Raw genomic sequence first — 22,552 nt, forward strand, 5'->3', positions numbered from 1 at the left:
TGAGTCTACGTGAAGGTCACACTCCTCTTCCAGCCTTTCTGCAGGGGTGGGGTTTCTCAAGATACCAAGTTGGGGGGAAATTTGTTTAAACCCAAGTAAGTTGCCAAAAATGGGCTCCAACGTCACTGAAGGAGCCCATCAGGATACACGCTCCCCTTTCTGCAGTTCCAAGGCATTCGACTCATGTTCACGCCGCAGCAGGCGCATGTCCTACCCGCTCCCGCGCACACGAGGGGCCCAAGGCCGAGGATCAGTGTGTTTACGGGGACCAGACACTGGCTGCGACGCGGCCACGGCTCCACGCGGAGGAGAGCGCGGGCGAGCTTCTCAAACTCCCGCAGGGGGAGGATACGGTCACTGGAAGGCCCAGCCCCGGAACTGGGCTCACACTTCACGGAGTCAAGGACCAGACTCCTCCGTACCTTTCCTGTTTCTCTACGTCCCATCCCGAGCAGCCTGGGCCGAGGGAGACACACACGTGTGTGTGTGTGTGTGTGTATGTCTGGTGTGTGTGTGTGTGTCTGGCGTGTGTGTCCGTCCGCGTCCGTCCACCTTCACTCGCAGGGACACGCCGTGCTGACCCCCCCACGTTCCCACGGCTGGACCCGGACAAGCAGCGCCGCGTCCTCGCTCGTGGTCGTAACCGCCGGGGAGCCCGGCGCGCGGCACACCGAGAGCGCAGAGGGCGAACAGCGGGAACGCCCGGCCCCGCCGGCTGCCGGGGAGGAACCCGGGGGGGTGGGGGGTGGGCAGCACGGACAGCCCGTGCGGAGCGCTCCGGGTGCCTCGGAGAGCCCGGCCGGGGACGCGGTGCTGCAACAGGCGGGAGCGGCAGGTGATACCCCAGAACGTAAGTTTATTGGAAAGCAGAAGGGCGGGCGCGTGCAGGAGCGCACTAGGAATCAGGCTCCGGGGCCGGCGGTGGCTTCTCGTCATCAGGGGGACAGTCGATGAAGTCAGCCAGCATGGCGGCCGTGTCATCCTGCTCCTTCGGGGACAAAGACAGAAAAGTGGAAAATGACACACACACACACACACACGGGCCGGGCTAGGGACGGACACGGCGGCCGGGGCGCCCCCCCCCCTCCCGCCCGGAGCTGCGCCCCCCCGCCCGCCCACCTTCTCCTGGAGGGCTGCCGTCTCGGCCTCCGCCTCGGCCGCCGCCTCTTCTGCGGCGGGTGTCTCTGGGGGGGGCGGCGGCACCCCGTCACCCCCACTGTCAGCCCCCTCCTCCAGCAGCGTCGGGGGAGCCGAGGGCTCCTCCTCCACAAGCTCCTGCGGCGGCGGCCCGGCTGGGGGGCTCCCGGCGGCCTGCGGCCCCTCCCCCTGCGAGGGCAGCACCTCAGGGGCCAGCGTGGGGGCGGCCCGGGCCCCCGGCCCCTCCCCCCCGTCTTCCTCCTCCTCCTCCTCCTCCTCGTCGTCGTCGTCGTCGTCCTCGTCGTCGTCGTCGTCGTCGTCGGCCGCCGGCTCCTCCACCTCCAGGAGCAGCCCGGGCTCGGCCTCGGGCGCCGCTCGCACCCCCGGGGACGAGGCAGGGGGCGGAGCCGGGGCGGGGCTTGGCGGCGCAGGGCCCCCCGCCTCCGCCGGCCCCCCCGCCGGGCCAAAGTCCGCCTCGTCCAGCTCCTCCAGCTCGTCGTCGTCGTCCTCGTCGTCGTCGTCGTCGTCCTCCAACTCCCCCTCCTCCTCCTCCTCCTCGAACTCCTCCTCGAACTCCTCCTCCTCCTCCTCCTCAAAGTACTCCTCCTCCTCCTCCTCCTCCTCAAAGTCCTCCTCCTCCTCCTCTTCCTCCTCCTCCTCCTCGTCGCTGCTGTTGATGTTAATGACCGTCAGGTCTTCCTCCAGGGAGGGAGGCCCCCCGCCCCCAGGAGTCCCTTCAGGGACCAGCTGGGGGGGCGGCAGCGCCACCGGGCCCGGCGCAGGCGGGGGCGGCGGCGGCGGGAGAGGCCCCGGGGCCGCGGGAAGCTCCTCGGGCTCCTCCTTGGCGGGCACAGGAGGGGAGGCCGTGGGGGGCCCGGCTGGAGCCGCAGGCGGGGGTGTGGCGCCCGAGGGGGGCGCGGGCGGCAGCGGCGGCAGCCCCTCGGGCACGATCACCACGCTGTCGTCTGAGTCGCTTTCCAAGGAGATCTCCACGTCGGACGCCTCCTCCTTATCGTAGTGGACGAAGGCCGGCCTGGGCACTCTGCCCCCAAAAGTCTCATCCGGGGGCAGAGCGGGCGGAGGGCTGCCACCCGGGGCGAGCACGGGATCCTCACTGGAGCCGGCCCGGTGGTTCTCAGGGCCGGGAAGGAGCCGGGGGGGTACGGACACCAGGCCCGGGACAGACAAGCCTAAGTGGTTGGCTGCGGCTGGAGGTCCGGGCCGCGCCGGGGGCGGGGGGCCCGCCGGGGGATGGAAGGGGGGAGCCCTGAACGGAGACGGGGCCTCAGGAGGGGGGACGGGGGCAGGCGTGGGGCAGGTGGGGCCGGTGGGCTGCAGGGGAGGAACCCGGGGGTGGGTCAGGGCAGCACAGACCACCAGCGCTTCCGAGCAGAAGGACGACACCTGGGGAAGAGGCGAAGGGTGGCCATGAGTCTCAGGCGCCGGGGGGGGGGGGGGGGGGGGGAGGAGGGGGGGCCCGGCCTCACCCGAGAGGTGGGCGCGGCCCCGGAGAACAGATACCTCGAGGCTGTCCTCGCGCTGGCCGAGGGAGAAGGCCTGCAGGGCGCAGGCGAGCGGCGGCGGGCAGCGGGGGGACGGCGCCAGCAGCAGGGCCAGCAGCAGGCGGTACAGCTCCTGGCGGCAACGGGAGCTGGTGTACGGGGAGCTGCCCAGGGTCTCGCCCCGCTGCAGCCCCATGACCAGGGGCACGACCAGGTCGTGCAGTCTCTGCAAAGAACAAGGGGCACACTTGGAGGCAGCGCGAGGACCCCCGCCCCTCCTGCAGGGCCGGCCCCCCCCTCCCCCGGGGCTGAACGCCCCCACTCTGGGGGCGGCCCCCATGCAGAGCTCCACTGACCCTGTGAGTCTCCTCCTTGATGAGAGGCCCGCACATGAGGACTGTCCGGCTGAGGCCTGCGGGAGGAGGCGGCGTCTCAGGGGCGTGCTGGCGGCAGCAGGGAGCACGCAGCCCACGCGGGGCGTCCGCCGCCACCTCCAGGCTCCTGCAGCCCGGCCGCGTGCGACGAGTGAGGAGACGCGCTGCCCACGTGCGCCCACGGATCCGGGGACGGAAGCACACGAACCCCGAGGGGGAGGCCCCGAGCGCCTCGTGGGGAGAGCGGAAGCCCCACGGCGCAGGCCCCCGCGGGAGCCGCAAGGGAACACGGCACGCAGAGCCGCAGGCGGAGCTGAACGGGAGCCTGCAGGGCCAGCGGGAGGGCCCGGAGCCCCATCTGGGGCGGGGCCCCTATCCGTGCCCCCCGCCCCCGGCCGCCCGGGCTGCAGGGTGCGGCCCCTCCCACCTCTCCCACCTCTCAGCGCGGCCGCGCACACGTCACTGTTGGCGTTGCTGTCCCCCTTCCGGTGGCTGGGCGGGGCCATGGCCTCCCCCAGATCCAGCTTCAGCTTCTTGGGAGCGCTGGGCTTCCCGGTCTGCAGCCCCCCGTCCGGGCTCCCCCGCGGGCTGCGCAGCTAGGGGAGGGGGGAGACCTGGGTCACCGGGCCCGGCCGGCACAGAGGCGGACGGCAGCGGGAGACGGCGTCTGGGGAGCAGGCTCGCTCCAGCAGGGGCGCAGACGAGAGTCCCCGGCCAGGGGCAGGCGCCCCACTCACCTTCAGAGCATCCGCCGGCGGGGAGATGTCACTGAGCAGGTGGGAGAGCAGGGCCTCCCCCGAGGCGCCCCCCTGCAGCACTCCTGCCGAGGCCCCACACACCTGCACCCACAGCTCCAGCACTGCGTACACCTTGGTCCGCACGGTGCTGCGGGGGGCGGGGGAAGGGGGGCAGAGAGCAGCCCGTGAGGGGGGCGCCGCAGGCGGGGTCCTCCTCAGAGCCCCCACCCACCCTCTCCAGTCTGTGCCCTTCCCTCCACGGTCACCTGTAAGGCCTCTCCTGGCCTGGAGAGAGGGTATCCCTACCCAGGTTCCAGGCATTGAGGACCTGGGGAAGCAGGCGGCTGATCAGGCCCCCGAAGCGCAAGAGGCGGCCTCCACACCTGGGGGTGAAGACAGAACAGTGACCTCCGTTCCCGGCACGTCCTCGTCCCTTCACTACACCCTGTCCCCTCCCGCTCACGCGAGGATGAGTGCGGAGAGCAGGTCCAAGGCGTCCAGGTGGATGGAGGGGAGAAGTAGCAGCCGCAGGGGACCGTCTCCAAGCAAGCTCTGCAGGAAGATACGGCAGGAGTAAGGGGGCAGCGGGGGGAGAAAGGGAAGTATGGAGAGAGCCCCGTGCACACGCAGGAAGGAACCTGCCTCCATGCCCAGCTGGCCCAACCAGACGGACCCCGTCTCTAAAACAGACCCGCGAGCGGATGACGGGGAGCACGGCTGAACCTCTCAACGGTGGTGACCCAGCGGAGCCCCGGGTTCACCCTCCCCGGGGGAAGCATCTGCTGGACGGGTTCCGAAAACCGCGAGTGCGCTCCGACGGGCACGTGTGACGAGGGACGGGGCTGGCCGGACAGCCTCGGGGAGGACACTGCTGTGGGAGCGCCGCCCCCCCCACCACGCTGCTCTCTCTCCGCCCGGGGCCCGAGGACGGGCTGCAAACAGCCCCAGCTCCACTCACGATGTTCTTCGCGCTGATGCTGAGCGTTCGGCAGATGACGTCCAGGATTTCCTGCACAGGGACGGACACGGGAGCTCCAAACTCAGAGCTAAAGAGGGGGAGAGCAGAGAGATCCTCAGCGCAGGCTCCTCAACGTGACTCCACCCCCCCACCCCCTTCCCGATGAGGACGACACCCCGAGCTCAGCCCCCACCCCCCGTGCCCTTCGGCACTCGCTCGCACACCTGAGCATGAGCCCCAGGCAGCGGGCCAGTCCGCAGAAGCGCTGTCGGAGCCGGAGGAGGGCGTGCGCGTCCCCATCCTCCGAGGGCGTGAGCAGCACCTCCACCCCGGGGCCCTCATACTGCACAGGGGCTGCACGGAAACACAAGGACGTCGCACTCCCAGGCCCTTGGTCCGCCCCCTTCCTCCTCCCTTGTGGAAGGGGACACAGGCTGCTGGGACATCCGCTGCCCGGCCTCTGGGGCCCCCCGCCCCGCCCCCCCCCCCACGCTGCCCGCCCCTACCGGTCTCTGCGCCCTCGCACAGGGCCCCCAGCAGGCTGTGCAGGGAGGCCAGCACCCTCCCCACCACCCCCTGCACCGCCCGCCCCTACCGGTCTCTGCGCCCCCGCACAGGGCCCCCAGCAGGCTGTGCAGGCAGGCCAGCACCCTTCCCACCGCACCGCCCGCCCCTACCTCCCACGCTGCCCACCCCTACCTGTCTCTGCGCCCTCATACAAGGCCCCCAGCAGGCTGTGCAGGGAGGCCAGCACCCTCCCCACCACCCCCTGCACCGCCCGACCCTACCGGTCTCTGCGCCCTCGCACAGGGCCCCCAGCAGGCTGTGCAGGCAGGCCAGCACCCTTCCCACCGCACCGCCCGCCCCTACCTCCCACGCTGCCCACCCCTACCTGTCTCTGCGCCCTCATACAAGGCCCCCAGCAGGCTGTGCAGGGAGGCCAGCAGGCTACGCAGCTCCTGCTGCCAGCTCTCCGTGTGCTTCAGGCCCTGAGAGAAGCCAGCCCCCAGCGACGGCAGCCGGGAGTAACACTCACAGGCCAGCTGCGGGAAGAAGGTCGAGAGCGGTCAGACGGGACTCCGGCCCAGCCCCAGAGCACCCCAACCCCCACAAGCCAAGAAAGAGCTCAGAAGGGAACAGAAAGGACATCGAAGCAGCAAACCACAGACGGGAGCTGGAGGCAGAAGTCACGCCATGTGGATCGTGTGCAGGGAACGGGAGGGAAGAGGGAATGCAGTCCAACCGCGGGAACAGAGAGAAAAGCCGAAAGCCAACAGAAGCTCCAGCTCAGATCCCCAGGCTCACCACCTCCCTCTCTTCCCTTTACCTGCTGGAGCTGAGGGCTCAGGGCATCCACCCGGGACAGGAAAAATGAGGCCAGCTTGCCCTGGGTCAGAGGAAACAGGAAGAGGCTGGTAATTCGGCTCCGAGGGCCAGAGACGCACACCCCCGTCCACTGCCGGGAGCAGAACGCAAGCCCAGGCTTCCTCCCTCCTGCAGACACGGGAGGCACGGTGCCGGACATCAGCCCCCGTCAGCAGCTCACTGCCCCGTTCGGCCCCAAAGACACAGCGGGGGGGGGGGGGGGCGGGGGGGGCGGTGTCTGCAAAATGACAGCCCCCCTCTGTGCAGCTGCAACGAGACAAAGGTCCGAGCCAGGAAGCGAGGCCCCAGGCAGGGGTTCGAGGGCAGGGCCAGGTCAGCACAGGTCAGAGCAGCCTGTCCACGGGCGAACACCCGCCCAGCCGGCCACGGGAGAGCCACAGCTACCTGGGGCTAGAGTCAGAGGGGCCTGCGAACGGGGCCGGGAGGAAAGATTTTTACCGTCTCACTACCCTCAAAGTTAACTACAAACGTGGACAGAGAACCCCGGCAGCACCGGCAGCATCTCTGCCTGCCTCCAGGAGAAACCGCGCATTTTCACTCGTTATGATCAGCAGGCGTCTTGAAACATCAGTCATGGGCGTCACCGACTTGAAAGGTCTACGATCTCGTCATCTGACATGTTAACAACGAAACCCACGCTGCTCTATCACAGTCGTTTAAAATACACGTTTCTATCAGAATCCGCTTCCCTTGCGATTCCGTGAGCTTTAGGAATTTAAAAGCATCTCCGGGAAGGAGTCCGTGGCCCGAACAAGGGCAAGAAGGCCGAAGCGGACACAGAGAAGGAGTGAGACAGGACCCCGGCTCCAGGGGGAAGTGAGAAGGCGTCAGGAGGCCCCGAGAAGCGAGCCAGGGGCGCAAGAGCGGCCAGCGCCGGCAGACAGGCCCGGCAGGGCTGAGAGGAAGGGCATCCACACAGTCGGATCCGAGGGGAGACCACCGCCAGGAGCACACAGAGGCCGTGGACCCCAGGCTGGGGAGGACGGACCCCGTGGGGACGGGGGTGCCTCGTGCACAAGAGTGAACTTTCGGAGGGGCCGTCGGCTGAGGCATCAAGCACATGGAGCGACTTCTGGGACGGAGGCCAAGCTTCCCAGCCTCCCCCCACCTGCCCCGGGGAGGGAACCGCGTGAGGTTTCCCGCATCACACTTCGGGACTCGGTGACCACCGGGCGAGCGCTGTTCTCGCTGATCCCGGGGCAGAAGGCCTAGAACCGCTCCCCGCGGGACCTGGAGGGCACTCTCCCCACCACGCGGGAGGGTCCGGAACACTGCAAACCAAGAACAGCAACCGCCCCTACGTCTCCTGATTCCCCTGCCTCCCCAAGGACGACGTTTCCTAGAGAGCAGCCGGAGGCCCGACTAGAGCGGCCCTGCGCTCTCAGCCCACTCCTGCTCACGGTGCCCCCCCCCGCCCCCAGACCGCGGCGCAGAGCGGGCTGAGGCCCACGGAAGGCTGCGTCCATGAGCACAATAAAGCTCGGCCCGCGGACACGGCCCTGGCGACCCACGAGACACACCCAAGCAAGGGCTCACGCGGGACAGCCCACCTGAAGAGCGAGCCCCCGCGCGCGCACAGCCCCACGGCATGTGCCACGTGCCCCACCCCACAGAACCACTCGTCGCCTGGGCGAGGAGAGCGAGCGCCCCTGCGGGACTGACCGAACAGCCTCGGACCACCGGAGGGGCAGCATCCTGGACCGGGAGACCACCGCTACCCTGGGAGCTCCCAGGGACGAGCCAGAGGACAGGCAGATACTCCAACGGCAGGTATCCGCTTCCTCAGTCCCGGCTGCAAGGTCCTCTGAGTACAAACTGCCCGGGAGCCTTGCAGATTCCTGCCCGACATGCTGGCAGCCGACAAAACCAAAACCCTCGGCAGAGGGCCGTTCTCCAGATGACACTCTATTCTTAGCAAAATAAAGACACACACACCCTCTAACAACATATGAAGTCCTGTTAGCTCTGGAAAGGGCCCTCAAATTTCTGGCCCAAACTTCAGAAACTTACGGATGGATGAATTCTCCACACTCAAAGGGACGATGAAGAGGCACCAGCGCAGGAAACACTGGGCATCCCAGAGTCCCTGACTATTCGAATCCTGACCGGGCCGTGACAGTCTCTCCCTGCGTCTCACAGGCGGGGGGCCGGGGGGTGCAGGCAGACACAAATACACCCACTCGGAGCTGAACCAACGGAGCCCTGCAGTAACACCTCCCTCTTCTGACCAGAGCAGGCTCGGGCACAAAGACCCAGCCTGCATCATCCGAGCAGTTCATTTACAGAGCATTTTAGAAGGAAGGCAGAGTTTACGGAACTCAGTAAAACTTTTGTTAAAAAAAACAAAACGGGCGCCTGGGTGGCTCAGTTGGTTAAGCGGCTGCCTTTGGCTGAGGTCATGATCCCAGGGTCCTGGGATCGAGCCCCGCATCGGGCTCCCTGCTCAGCAAGGAGCTACTTGTGCGCTCTCTCTCTGTCAAATAAATAAATAAAATCTTAAAAAAAAAAAAAAACCCTTGTACGGGTCATGACGGAGAGAGTTTAGCCGGGAATACGCGTCAATACAGGGAAGAAGTCAGTCAGGAAGGCTTTCTGGAGGAAGTGGCCAGAGCTGTAGGCACCAAGTGAAAGAGGGGGGGAGCAAGACAGGCAGGTTGGTTTATCTGTGAGCATGAAGCGCTAGGAGGTGGCGGAGTCAGGTGGCCGTGCGCTCAGTGGAGGGGGGCTCAGAATCCTCCACCACGGGCCTGAGCTAAGACAGCAAGCGAGGATTACACAGCTGAAGAGGACTGTGGGGAGCACTTACTCTGAGAGACCCACAGGCCCGAGGAAAGTAGGTCATGCAGGCCTTCATTCCCTCCAGCGCGGAGAGCTCACACTGTGGGCAAAACAGAAAGTCAGGCCAAGGCGCAGAGCCCAAAGCCCCCAGCCCCCAGACGCACGCCACCACCCCTCACGCACCGTCCTCGGCCCTCCCTCTCCTCCCTCCCCTCCCCGCTCCCCCCCTGCTCCCTGCACTCTAACCCGCTGGAGGGTGAGCACTGTGCGGGCCGGGGGGGGGGGGGGGGGGCGGGGGGCCAGGGGGGATCTCACCTCCGGCCTGAGGCCCAGCAGGGAGGTGAGGAGGCCGGGGAGGTGGTTCATGGAGATGTCCCGGAAGAGCGTGGGCAGCTGGGCCGCGTAGCGGAGCAGGTCCCTCAGGACAGCCACAGCCAGCTCCATTGTGGGGGGCGGGTCCTGGGACTAAAGGAAACGACACCCGTGCTCCCGAGCTCACCTTCGCAGTCGCCAAGAAGCAGCGGCACGGGAGGCAGCACAGCACAGGGCTTCTGAGAAGCCCTACAGTTACGTCACCGTTGCCCACAAATCCACTAGGGACACGGGGAACCCCAACGTGGCGTGTTTGTCTACAGAAAGGATGTGTGTCTGCACTTTAGTATCACGGCTATCTGGGGCCTTGAAATGTGTTCAGAGAGGAAAGAAACAAAGCCAGGCCTTACAGATCTGACTAACGGGAAGATGTCGAGTTTCAGGTTCCCCCGACTGCACTTCCCTGCTGGGAATGGAGGAGAGCACTTCTCACCGTGAGAACAGCCTCAGCCACAACAAAACCGCCCCGTGTCACCAAGTGGGCTTCGGCCGGGCTCACACCTACCCTGGACTCGTGGAGAAAGAAACGGTTTGGATTTAGGACTTCCCTGGAAAAATAACACGTACTACAGGAAACAGAGTCGGCACCCGTCTCCCACGAGACCCGAGGCCACAGGTACAACATGAGTAGGAACACTTAGCGAGAGAGTAAGAACGGGAGGGGGAGGGGCGGACTGGGTGCCGGGCACGGAGGAGGGCACGTGATGGGATCAGCACCGGCTGTTGCGTGCAACCGATGAACTGCTGAACGCTACAACTGGAACTCGCGACGTACCATATGTTGACTAACTGAATTTAAATTAGAAAAATAAAAAATAAATTTAAAAAAATAAGCACGGAGGGCCCTCCAACACTGCCCAGTACCCCCCCTGCATTGCGGTCCAGTTAACCGGCGCCCCCACTCACACCTTCTCCCACCACCGCCACCTTCACAGAAGCCCAGGGACGGGCAGGAGTCCCGGCCAAGCCTGACACGGCCCCTCCATCCTGTCACCCAGCGCCTGCCCCTCAGCGCCCTCCACGGCAAGCGCCCCCTCCGTAAACACCCTTCCCGAGCCCCGCCCCGAGACCCAACATCTGGATTGTCTGGCTTCTCCACTTCCCTTCGTTCTCCCGCCCCCAGTGTCCGAGCTCCGCCCATCTCCTAACCCTTGAGCTGCTAAATCTGAAACAGGAGTCCGTCCTCACCTCGCTCCACCTCCGAGCGGCAGAAACAGAGGGGTCGTGCCTCTCCCCTCCATGCACCCACCCCACAGCCCTGCTATCCCGTCTGCAGCGCGTCCTCTCTCAGCTCCTTCTCCCCTACCGGCACATCCGGTCCCCGGAAGAACCCGCGCTGCCACCCCTCCCCTCTGGGCCCAGCCGTCCGGGTGCTCTGAAATCCGGGAGTCCTCCTGGACATGCCTGTCCCACCATCGGGACCTGTCCACTTTGCCTCTAACCCTCTCCTGAACTCAATCAACTTCTCATCATTTCTGCAGCCTCCTCTCCAGCCCAAGTTACCAGGACATTTCCCTTCTACATGGTCTTTCTGCTTCCACTCTGGCTTTCTAGTCCTTTCTCCACACAGCTGCCAAGGTAGTACTTCCAAATGAAAATCTGATCACGTCACCACCACCACCACCACCATCTCCTCCTCACCCCTACTCAAAACGTTCCATGAAGGACGCCTGGGTGGCTCAGTCAGCAAAGCGTCTGCCTCCGGCTCAGGTCGTGATCCCAGGGTCCTGGAATCGAGTCCCGAATCGGGCTCCCTGCTCGGCGGGAAGCCTGCTTCTCCCTCTCCGTCTGCCTGCCCCTCCACCTTCTTGTGCTTTCTCTCTCGCTCGCTAATGAAATAAATAAGATCTTTAAAAAAAAAAAAAAAGACCCACCTCTCATGAATTCCCAGTGTTCTAGGAATAAATACCAAGCTCCCTAACATGCCCAGGCCACCACGCGTGGCTTGGTCCCTACCTCTCTCCCCCCTACTCCAGTCACATTTCATCAACCCCACTCAGCCACACCAGCTTGCTTATAATTCTCCACATGGGCCAAACTCCTCTTCTCTCAGGGCTTTTGCACACTTACAAAACGTTCTTAGCCCAATTGGCTCGGAAAAGCCCTCCCTGGACCAGTGACCCACACTGGTCCAGTCTGGGTCAGATTCTCTGGTACGTGTTCTCGGGGAACCGTGCTCTTTACCCCCACGGCACCTGCTGTGGTGCATCACTTCAGCCCGCTGCGCCTTCTGTTTGTAAGTAGGCTCCACGCCCCACCTGGGCTGGAAAATCACCACCTGAGGTTGAGAGTCGCACACGCTACTGACGGAGCCGGCCAGGCGCCCCATTGTACGCTTATTCTAGTGAAGTCTCTTCTGCTAGAAAAGGGATCGGCAAACAGTAGGTATAGTCTGTGGGTGCCTATTTTTGTATGGCCCACAAACTAGAAATGAGTTTTACATTTTTAAAGGCCTAGAAAAGAAAAAAAGAAACAAAATGCAACTGAAACCAATTGTAGTTTGCAAAGCCTAAAACATCTCCTATCTGTATCCTGGAGCAGAACACAGAGAACCCTCAAGCCCGAAACTAATGTAACATTCTGTCATCAGCTGCATTTTAACAAAAAAAATCTTCCTAAAGAAAAGTATGGCCAAAGATAGGAAGGAAAACTACCTTCAGATTATTCTATTGAGGGGGAAATAAAAGGAGTCTCATGGTCAGCAGCATGATTTAGAGAATTTCTGAAGAGAAAGAATTCTGAGTACGCTGAGACGTTTAGCACCTACTTTGTATAACTATCCGAGAAAGTTTTCAGGAGTTTAAAAATTCAGAGGCTGATTAAAACTGAATGAGATCTGAACACTGTCACATACAACTATGTAAATAAAGGACAATCAATTGCAAGAATATGGCGGATTAAAATGCTCTGATTGCAGGTGAAAATTAAAACAGAAGAACTACAACAGAGTAACTATGGAACAGAAACATCTTTCACTCCAGTACGTGGATTCATGGATTTCTATGATGGGCTACCACATAAGTACCACTTATTTTTTTTCAAAGATTTTATTTATTTGACAGAGAGAGACACAGCGAGAGAGGGAACACAAGCAGGGGGAGTGGGAGAGGGAGAAGCAGGCTTCCTTGCAGAGCAGGGAGCCCGATGCGGGGCCCGATCCCCGAACCCGGGATCATGACCTGAGCCGAAGGCAGACGCTTAACTGAGCCACCCAGGCGCCCCATAAGTACGATTTATTGATCCGCTCCAAATACATCCTCTAAAATGTGAACACCAGCTAACTGGAATGAACCATTAGGAGATGGTTTACGTGCTGTATTTTCTGAATAAAATCGTTTTTTAATTTACCATCTGCAAACATTTACTTCACGGGAAGTTCTCCAACCCCCCGCGCTGGACTCCGAGCCCATGCCAGTGGGGTCTGGGGTCACCTGACCACTGCCCCCCAGAGCTTAGCACTCAGCCCCGTGCTGAGAATGTGCTTGCTGAAGAGCTATGTGGGGAGATCATCAAAGCATGTAAGAGCAGAAAAAACTGAAAATGTTAAGAGAAAGAAGGGAGCAGGAAAAATATAAATAAGTAAACAAAAATAAAATACCTGGAAAAAGGAACTTTCGAGATGTCACATGTTAGAAAAGCTAGCGAGGAAGTGAAATCGGTCAGTGGTTGCAGTGTGTGAAAGGTCAAATGAATTAAAATTACTCCCTGGATAAAAATATCAAAAAGTTTACAGCCGTGTTTGTATCTGAAGCTCATGCTCTGCTCCCTGCCGTCAGGACGCTGCCTTGGTCCTCAGGACTCAGTGTGTGGGCCGGGGACATGTGCAGGCCGGGGATGTCCGGGCCGGGGACATCTGGCCGGGGCCTGAGGCATGGCGGCGGGGGTGGGGGTAAGAACCTTTACCTGCAGGACCTGCTGAATGCTCCGGAGCCAGGACACGCAGTGCTGCTGGAACATCTCCGTGGGGCTCTCCCCCACCAGCAGGGACAGCAGACACAGGCCCTCAAACCTGACAAGGAAGTAGCCAGTGACAATCCGCAGCGGCTGCCACACTCCTGAGAACGCTGGTCACCGCGCTGGGACACTCACGAGACCAGAGCAGACGCCACCTCCAGACCCTCAGTGCTTTCTAACTCCCGAAATGCCTGGGGGGCTCGGGGTGAGGTGTGGGCAGCAAGGAAGCAAGGACCAGAGCTGATCCCAGGTGGGACAAGCCAGGGGCCGGAACAGGCAGGGCTCACCCCAGGGGGGCCCAGGGAAAGAAGGAAACGCTCCACCCTCTCAACGGAGAAGTCTCTGAGTCCACAGGGTGGTGACAATGGAGGGACAGACAGATGGACAGCCCGCTTCTTAAGGAAACACCCCCTGGAGAAAAAAGAGGCTTAAAGACTCACCGGGTTTTGATGGAACCGAGCCGTGCGTTACTGAGACCCACCAACGCCCCAACAGCTGACAGGTTCTGGGGGAGCAAACGGGGAAGCGAGTCAGGATTAGGAAGCTGCTGACGACGGGGGAGCGCTTCTCTGGGCCCTTCCGTGCCCTCACCTACGAAGCCTCTCCTGACGTCAGACCTCCTCTGAGGCCCGAGGCCCCATTTTCAGCAGCTAACACACAGAAGCCTGTGCAAGGCTTTCCTCCAGGCCCGTCCGGCCTGACCCCTTCTCCCACCTCCCCCCCAGCAGGTTAGTGCCCCGCAGAGGACAGCCCAACTCACCCCAGCGACGCGCCTCCCTCAGCTCAGTGTCCCTGGACAGCAGCCAGCGCAGAGCAGATCCCACACACACTTGCTGGATGGACCTCATCTGTTACCCTCTTCCTTCACCCCCCAGGTTCCTGTTCCCAGCTCCCTGAAAGCCGTGAGCCAACGCCAACACAGACCCAGTCAGCCAGAGCCTCCTTCCCTCACATTCCGGGGGCCCTGAGACAGGTTTCCTCCTCAGCCCTCCCCCCGAAAGGCCACGCTCCTCTCGTGGCCCCTGGACCTCCCTAACCGTGCTCATCCCTGGGGTTATGCATGGGGTCAGATGAAGGAATCCAGAGCTGGACAAAATAAACAAGGTCGCTCATGTCATGAAGGGTAATGTTTATTCACTTATTCAGTCAGTGTTTATTCAACGTCGACTTCATGGGGGACACTGTTGTAGGTGCTGGGGAGCTTGTATTCTAGGTAGAGGAGGCAGAAAATAAACAAACGACCAAACACGAAACACTGTGTTGGATGCACTAAGTGCTGTGGGGCAGAATAAAGCAGACTCGGGAAGGAGCGGAAGGAGCGAGTGCCTGGCATAGGGGAGGGAAATCGTGTTTCACGTGGAGCAGGCACAGAAACCCTCTCTAAAGACGCCATTTGAGCAAAGTGAAAGCAAGACGCACTCCTGTCCACACACCCTGCTGATGGGATTGTAAGATGGTGTAGCCACTTTGGAACATTCTGGCAGCTACTCCGAAGGTCATACAGCACATGACCAGCACTTCCACGCCCGGGGACATGCCCAAGAGAACGGAGAACCGAGTTCTCACGAGAACTCGCACAAGAAGCTTACAGCATCATCCCCAACAGCCAAAAAGTAGAAACAATCCAAGGGCCCACCAAGTGGCGAATTAACGACAGAATGTGGCGTATCCACAACAGAAGAGTATGTGGCCACTAAAAAAAACAAAACAAAAAATAAGTTCTGAGACACAGATAAACATTAAAAACATGACGCTACGTGAAAGACACCAGACCCAAAAGCCACATGTTGTAGAATTTATTTATATGAAACGGTCGAGGTAGCCACATCCAGAGACAAAAAGTAGAGAGTGGCTGCAGGGAAACGGGCAGTGACCCCCACGGGGCACAGGGCTTCCTTCTGGACGGATGACATGTTCTAAACCCGATCAGGGTGGGCGCGTGCCCGGCCGGCACAGGCGGGGAGCACTCGACCCTTGATCTCGGGGCTGTGAGTTCAAGCCCCACGTGGGGTCTAGAGATTACTTAAAAAATAAAGTCTGTAAAAGTAATTAATAATAAAAATGAATAAATGAAATTGATCACGGTGATGGTTGCACTACTCCGCAAGTAAGCTACAGAAGAGCAAGGAGGCAAACTGCGGCAAGGGAAGAGCGAGCAAGAGGCAGATGTCATCAGAGTGGAAAGTCCCGGGGGCAGGGCAGAGGTCTCAGGGTCGTGCAGGCAATGGGGGATCTGTACTCTGAATAAGATAAAGGCCACGGGGGGGGGGGGCGCGCAGAATGATATTATCTAACCTAAATGTATTTTTTTTAATATTTTTTATTTTTTTTCTTTTTTATTTTTTAGTAAGATTTTATTTATTTGACAGAGAGAGACACGGCGAGAGAGGGAACGCAAGCAGGGGGAGTGGGAGAGGGAGAAGCAGGCTTCCCCGCCAAGCAGGGAACCCGATGCGGGGCTCGATCCCAGGACCCTGGGCTCATGACCTGAGCCGAAGGCAGACGCTTAACCATCTCAGCCACCCAGGCGCCCCCTAAATGTATTTTTTAAAAATAATCCACAACACTTGAGTCGCTTGCTGGGAGGCAGATGCAGACGGGAGGCGGCTGTGGTGAAGGTCCAGGGGAAAAGTGACACCTCTTAACCAGCGCAGTGATGCTGGGGACACGGAGTGTCAAACTCTGGATCTCTTCTGAAGGTAGAACCAACAGGATGGGGTAACAAACCGGACACGGGGGAATCCAGAGAAGAGGCAAAAAGGATTTCAAGATTTTTAGCTTGAGCAACCGGGCAGATGGAGCGGTGGGTTCCTAAAAGGGGGACTCTGCAGGAGGCACAGGCTGTGGGGGAGAATCGGAAGTCCGGGCTCAGATACCAGGAATCTGGGACACCCACCTGACATCAGCTTGGATGTGCCAAACAGGCGCACGGCGGGCAGGGCTGGATGAGGAGCGATCTTGGCTGGAGCATGAATATGGAACTTTGTCAGCCGCGGACAGGGTCAGCTCACCCAGGGAGAGCGTGAAAGAGAGGAAAGCGGTAGGAGCACGGGGTTCTTGGACAAACACTCAGAGGACGGAGGGAAGGACGGACGAGAACGGTGACCGGAGAATCAGGACAGTGGCGTCCCAGAAGCTGAGAGAATTTCAAGAAAGGAGGAGGGGCCAACTGTAGGAAATGCTGCAGACCCTGGTGGTCACGGGCGGTGTTCGAGAACTGCCACGTGACCGGGTAAAGGGGTGATTCAGCAAAAGGTTAGGCTGGGAGCCTCAACGGCAGGAGTTCTAGGGGACGGCCACTGTGGGAATGATCCGTTCGATCTTTTACGGATAAAACACGAGAGTGGAAGGTTGACAAGACACAAGACATTGCTATACTCTCCCCACAGGACACTTCTTACAGAAAGAAAAACCACGACTTCACAGTGAAGAAACCTGGCAAATGCCACCTTAGCCCAGTGATCGAAGACGACACCACCAGTAACTGGACAGAGAACACCGTGTGTGCCACACACACCCCCCCTTCCACGCTATGATGCACCAAAAACAACACCCGGCTGCAGTTTCCTGCCAAAAATACAACCTGCGTCAACCCCCAGGAAACTGCCCTGAGCCCACACTCAGGGACAGCCTAAAAAATAATTTCCTCTAACTCTTCAGAAATGTCATGCTCTGGGGCGCCTGGGTGGCTCAGCTGGTTGGACTGCCTTCGGCTCGGGTCATGATCCCGGGGTCCTGGGATCAAGCCCCGCGTCGGGCTCCTGCTCAGCGGGGAGTCTGCTTCTCCCTCTCCCGCTCCCTCTGTTCTTTCTCTCTCTCAAATAAATAAATAAACAAAATGTTGACATTTGGAGCACCCCGGGTGGCTCAGGTGGTTAAGTGACTGACTCTGGGTTTCAGCTCAGGTCATGATCTCAGGGCCATGATGTCATCAGGCTCTGCACTCCCTCTGCACTTCCCTCACCCTCTAAAATACATAAATAAATCTTTAAAAAATAAATAAAATAAGATGTTGACATTTGGGGCATCTGGGTGAAGGGTATACGGGAATTCTTTCAATTATTCTTTCAAATTTTCCACAAACTTTGTCATTTCAAAGCAATGTTATTAAAAGAAAAAAAAAGAAGAAGAATGGGGGAATCGGACACAGCAAGTACAAATAGTTCTTTTGAGGAGTCTTGCCATGAAGAGAAACGGGGCAGGAGACAGCGGGGTTGGGGCTGTGGGGAGAGGGGTGTTTAAAGCAGCTCTGAGCGGTACGCTGAGGAAATCAGAGGGAAGATCTGATGAAGTGGGGGGACAGGGGCTAGATCTCACGCACAAACAGAGGGCTGGCCCGAGACAGGGGCATGGAGCAGCTCACCCCTCGCCGTGGGAGGGAAGGCAGAGCATATGGGCACAGATGCAGTGAGGCCGGCAGATAACCCATGGGCCTGCCCATCCGACTGCCTCTACCTTCTCCGTGAAACGGGAAGCAAGTCATCAACTAAGAGGGAGGGTGCAGAGGAGGAGTGAGAAGTTGTCTAGGAAAGCGGAAATGTGGCAGGATTGCCGGGCAACACCAGGGTCCGCTGGAGGTGAGGATGGCCGCGCATGCTAAGTGAGACCAGTCCGCAAGCACACCGGTTCTTCTGCAGCCACAGTAAATTCACCACAGCCGTGGTACTGCCGGGCAAGTACAACCAAGGGAGAGGGACAGACCAGGGATTATAATGGAATTTAAACTGGGTAAGAAGGGGAGGGAGAACGTGACAGATAATAAACAGGTTAATTTTCAAATGCTGATAAATGCTAGCAAGAAAACAGAACAGGACAGTGTGGCAGAAAATGCCCAGAACGGGACAGACTGGGATGGTCAGGAAAGACTCCTGTGAACAGGAGCACAGAGGCAGAGACTTAAGTTTGAGTTCACCCTCCCATGGGTTTCCCAAGTCTCCCAGCAAAGAGCCAAGGAGCTGGTGAGCAATGGCCTCAGCATACTCTAGAAACGAGGTTAGCCTGGGCGGCTGGAGTACGGTCCAGAAGTTGTACGAGATGAGGTCAGGAGGTTAGCAGAGGACACACGAGGCAGGGCCTCATGCAATGATAAATTACTGTGTGGTTCTGAGCAAGAGAATGTTGTCATCTTATTGATATGAATAAATGTTTTTTAAAGTAGGCTCCGTGCCCAACATGGGGCTTTGAACTAACAACCCGGAGATCAAGAGTTGTGTGCTCTATGGACTGAGCCAGTCAGCGCCCCTTTTACTGATATTTTTAAACAGATCACTGGCTACTGACTAGGGAATGGAACAGGACAAAGCCCTGGGGATAAAGGCAGAATAAGACATTCCATCCTTCTAAGAACATGTAGTATAGAGGAAATGAGATGTGAGATTTACTTTAAAACGCTGGGGGAGGGGGGCAGAGTTGGGAGGATGGGCATGAAACCATGTTGGTAAGACGTTCATTGTTAAATCTGGGTGACGGGGAAAGCACAGGGTGGGATGGTTTAAAATACTAATTTTTTAAAAAGATTTTATTTATTTATTTGACAGACAGAGAGAGAGCACAAGCAGGGGGAGCGGCAGGCAGAGGGAGAAGCAGACTTCCTGTGGAGCAGGGAGCCCGATGGCGGACTCGATCCCAGGACCCCGGGATCATGACCTGGGCCGAAGGCAGACACTTCACTGACTGAGTCACCCAGGCGTCCCTCAAAATACTATTTCCTCTACTTTTGTGTAATCTGAATTAAGTTCCATCTTTTTTAATTACACATAAAAATAAAGCAAATCAAAGCCTAGCTGTTTGGTGTGAAGGAAGAAGGTTGTATATACACATGAAACGAATAAACACATCATTTCAATACATTGTAGGAAAGACAGCTAAGGTTTCCCAAAGGCAGTGAAAAGCACAGAACTGAAAAGATTTTTCTGGGGAGCAGGGAAGCAGCACAGGGAGGGACCCCAGGCAGACAACAGTTAAGTGCAAATGCCCGAAGCCAGGAAAGCCCAGCTAGTGAAGGATTTTAAAACGTGGCAAACGGGATCAGAATTTTACTTGAGGAAGCTCACTCCAGCTGCCGTGCGAGAAATGGATGAAATGCCACAAGACTGATGCAAGGAGACAAGTCAAGAGACTTGCTATAAGCCACACCAGAAACTGTGAACGGATCCCGTCTCACTGTGCAACTACTGAGTTCACAGTACCTATAGGAAAGCAAGCTGTGATTCAGCCTAAACAGATGGCCCAATCAATGGATCTCTGCCTTTCCAATAAGCTCTGAGCCTATTGAGTTACTTTATTTCTCATCTCAATTAGACTAGAAATTCTCCAAGGGAAAAGACTATGCCTATGTGTCTACCCAGAAACAAGAAGCAATAGTTAACGCTTAACAGGTACTCAGTAGTGTTTGAATGAAAACGTATGGGGAAGCAAAGCGAACCCTCCAGGCGGCAGCACCGCAAACCCTGTGAACCGAGGATCCAATCCGAGAGACATTAGCAAGAAAAAAGGCAGGATATGCCCAAAATTGTGGCACAGGCAATATTAAAGGGGAGTCTAGGTTCCCACAACACCTTCAGCTTTGCTCAATATTCTACTAGGCTTTAGACACTTGCCGGAAACAAGCAAGATGTTGAATTCATGAGCTTGCCTTGAGGGGGGCGGGGAAAGCTTGGGACAAGAAGCCACACGCGTACAAGCAGAAGAGACAGTATTTCAGAAATACTTAAACCCACATGAATTAGAAGACGGAGATTGAGAAAATGTGTACTCAGTTCCCACTTCCCAAAGTGGGCCGAGACAGCAGAGGTATGGACCTGGCACCCTCAACAGTGAGGAGTAATGTCAGTAGCAGCGATAAGACCGTCCCTGACGAGTCTGGGGCTAAGCTCAGAGAACCACCCAAGGCTGTGACAACCCTCTCTCTGGAAGGAAGCATAGCGCTGGGAAGGTCCCCGTAACAAAGACTTGACAAAGACCTCATGTATATGGATCTTGAGGGGTGGGTAAAATTGGGGGGGGGGCCTAGGAGAGGACGGAGGGCAGGGGCTATTAAAGGAGCACCTACCCTCAGACATCATGTCGGACACACTATGCCTTCTTACAATCAGTGCTCTCACCTGGGCGAGAGGACACGGTTCAAGCTAGGACCAGGGCAATGGGAAGGATATGGAAAGGAGTGGACAGCTCTAAAAGCTAGTTAGATAATAAAACGAGGGGCGCCTGGGGGGCTCAGTCGTTAAGCGTCTGCCTTCGGCTCAGGTCGTGATCCCAGGGTCCTGGGATCGAGCCGCGCATCGGGCTCCCTGCTCGGCGGGGAAGCCTGCTTCTCCCTCTCCCACTCCCCCTGCTTGTGTTCCCTCTCTCGCTGTGTCTCTCTCTGTCAAATAAATCAGTAAGATCTTAAGGAAAAAAAAAAAAGATAATAAAATCAACAGGACTGCATATGAGAGAGATATGGAAGTAAGAACGTGTTTAGGATGACATCTGGGTTTCTGGTTTGCGGAACTGAAGGGGTGTTAGTTTATAATCCTAAGGACCCCTTCCAAGCCAGTCTACAAAGCTCTGCCTGATCTCTGCGTTGCCCCCCCCCCGTGCCCACTCTCTTCCCCACCACCTCTGAGCCCCACACACGATGCCCTTCTTTTCACTTCCTTCCTCCCACAGGACTTTCCCATTCTCTTTCCCTAGCCAACCCTCTACCCATCCGGGGAGGTGGGGGTCTCAGCCTAAACTCCAGTGCCCCAGGAAATCTCTGCAATCCTCCAGGTCAGGTTTGAGGTCTACTACACGATTCTCAGTGTTTCAAGACACTGTGTTCACCGCCATTGCATCTGAGCGGAGCGCCCGGGGCTCAGCCTCAGTAAGAGCGCGGTCAGTTGTCTCCATCCATTCCCTCAGTCCAAAGCGTCCCAAAACCAGACACGCGAGGGGGAGGGGGAGACGGTGCATCCATTGGGTGGCGGGGCCTGGAGTCGGACGCACGCTCCCGAGCGACCACCAACAGCCCAACGGTGGAGCAGTGAGGCCCTTCCTGTCTCCCCGGAGTTTCCGCCGCCGGCGTGAACGTTGCCCAGACTAACACGGGCTCCGGCAGAGGCGCTCCCAGCCCTCCCCGCCCGCCACATCGGCGGGGTCCCGCGCCCCCCGCGCCCCCGCAGCGGCGCCAGCTCCCCAGCAGGGCCGCGGGCGCGCGGGCCGCACTCACCTGGGCCCCGCCCACCGTCCCATGCAGCCGCAGGAGGCACATGAGCCCGGGCAAGTGCGGGGCCGAGCGCACCGGGGGATGCACAGGCGCCACGGCGCTCCCCGCGCGCGGCTGCAGCAACCCGGACACGCTCTCTAGCAGCAGCAGGCGGAGACGCGGGCCCGAGCCCACCGCCGACAGACCCCCGGTCCCGCCGGGCACCCCGGCCGCGGAGCCCGCCGAGGGCCCGCTCAGAACGGCTGCCGCCATCTTCGCCCGGGCTCCGGTGGTGACGTGGCGCGATGACGCAAACGCACCGCGACGGGCGCCTGGTGGGGAGGGGGCGTGAGGAGGGTGCCGCGGCCCTGCGCACTGCGCGGCCGGGGGTGGGGCTCTGCGCGCCGCGCGCGAGGGAGCATGCGCGGGCGGGGCGGGCGGGCCACGTGGGCCGGACAAAAGGCGCGGGCGGCCCCGGGGGCTCGGGACGCATGGCGGTCCGTGCGGCCGCTGTCGGAGGACGTGTGTGCAGTGACGGCTACGGACAGGCCGCCGTCCGCGTGCCCTGCGGAAACAAGTTCCAAGAGCACGCGGCCTCTCCCCGAACCCCCCGCCCAGGGCAGTGCCCGCTTTCTGACACCGCTCCGTGCACGGACACGCAAACACGAAGTCCGTCTTGCAGGAGCAGCGGCTGCCCTCGGCCTGTCCCACGATGTGTCCCTCGTGGCCGCTTTACGCTGCTTTTCCAAGCTGCAGGCTACAGTGAAATGAGGGCGCCATGATTCAATTCTCTTGCTGCATACTTGCAGCCGCTCCGCTTTCTCCCTCATACACTGAACACTCGAATACTTCTCTCTTTGCGTGCTTTTCGTGCACGAGGATAATCTGATACTTTGAAAGAAAGTCAAGGCTAAGGGTCACCTTTATTCCTCTCTTCCTGCCCCTCTGTCTAATCCGTCTTCAAGTCCAATTCATTAACCCCGTTCGGCTGGTTTTTTTCTCTTGTTTCTCCATCTCCGGGGACCCTCTGGTCCCCCCCACCATTCTCATGTGGCCTCTTACAAAGGCCTCTTCATGGCTTCCCTCTTGGCCCTGCGTGGTCCCTTCTCCGCAAAGCAACCAGAAGTGGTCTTTTTCAAGTGTTAAGTCAGATCTTGGCACCCTCTGCTTAAAGCCCTTCAGTGGCT

At 59.3% G+C, this 22,552-nt stretch overlaps 1 protein-coding gene and 1 long non-coding RNA gene across 2 annotated transcripts; one reads left to right on the forward strand and one right to left on the reverse strand.

Annotated features, from left to right (window-relative positions):
- Positions 1-836: 836 nt before the first annotated feature.
- Positions 837-21,654, reverse strand: PELP1 (proline, glutamate and leucine rich protein 1). Its single transcript, XM_028124980.1, has 17 exons — positions 21,390-21,654; positions 13,639-13,703; positions 13,148-13,253; positions 9,188-9,337; positions 8,901-8,972; positions 6,036-6,095; positions 5,601-5,751; positions 4,933-5,062; positions 4,709-4,796; positions 4,214-4,302; positions 4,017-4,133; positions 3,751-3,898; positions 3,450-3,609; positions 2,996-3,051; positions 2,659-2,865; positions 1,120-2,541; positions 837-988 (listed from the first exon to the last, which is right to left on the reverse strand). The coding sequence occupies exons 1-17, from the start codon at positions 21,636-21,638 to the stop codon at positions 896-898; spliced, it is 3,363 nt and encodes a 1,120-aa protein (XP_027980781.1). The 5' UTR covers positions 21,639-21,654; the 3' UTR covers positions 837-895.
- Positions 17,600-18,980, forward strand: LOC148163340 (uncharacterized). Its single transcript, XR_015769260.1, has 2 exons — positions 17,600-17,926; positions 18,736-18,980. It is a non-coding gene; the product is annotated as an uncharacterized LOC148163340 (long non-coding RNA).
- Positions 21,655-22,552: the final 898 nt, after the last annotated feature.

Source organism: Eumetopias jubatus, unplaced genomic scaffold (assembly GCF_037043125.1).
Source record: "Eumetopias jubatus isolate StellerSeaLion01/CBP00866 unplaced genomic scaffold, mEumJub1_p1.0 scaffold_10, whole genome shotgun sequence".
Classification (NCBI taxonomy): Eukaryota; Metazoa; Chordata; class Mammalia; order Carnivora; family Otariidae; genus Eumetopias; species Eumetopias jubatus.

Bases quoted from the DNA above. Each gene is read 5' to 3' on its own strand.
- PELP1 (XM_028124980.1), bottom strand. From the start codon at position 21,638: ATGGCGGCAGCCGTTCTGAGCGGGCCCTCGGCGGGCTCCGCGGCCGGG. The intron at 6,096-8,900 runs GTAAGTGCTCCC...CCTCTGACCCAG, and splicing joins GGGCCTGTGGGTCTCTCAGA to GGCAAGCTGGCCTCATTTTT. The intron at 5,063-5,600 runs GTAGGGGTGGGC...GTTTCCGTGCAG, and splicing joins GTATGAGGGCGCAGAGACAG to CCCCTGTGCAGTATGAGGGC.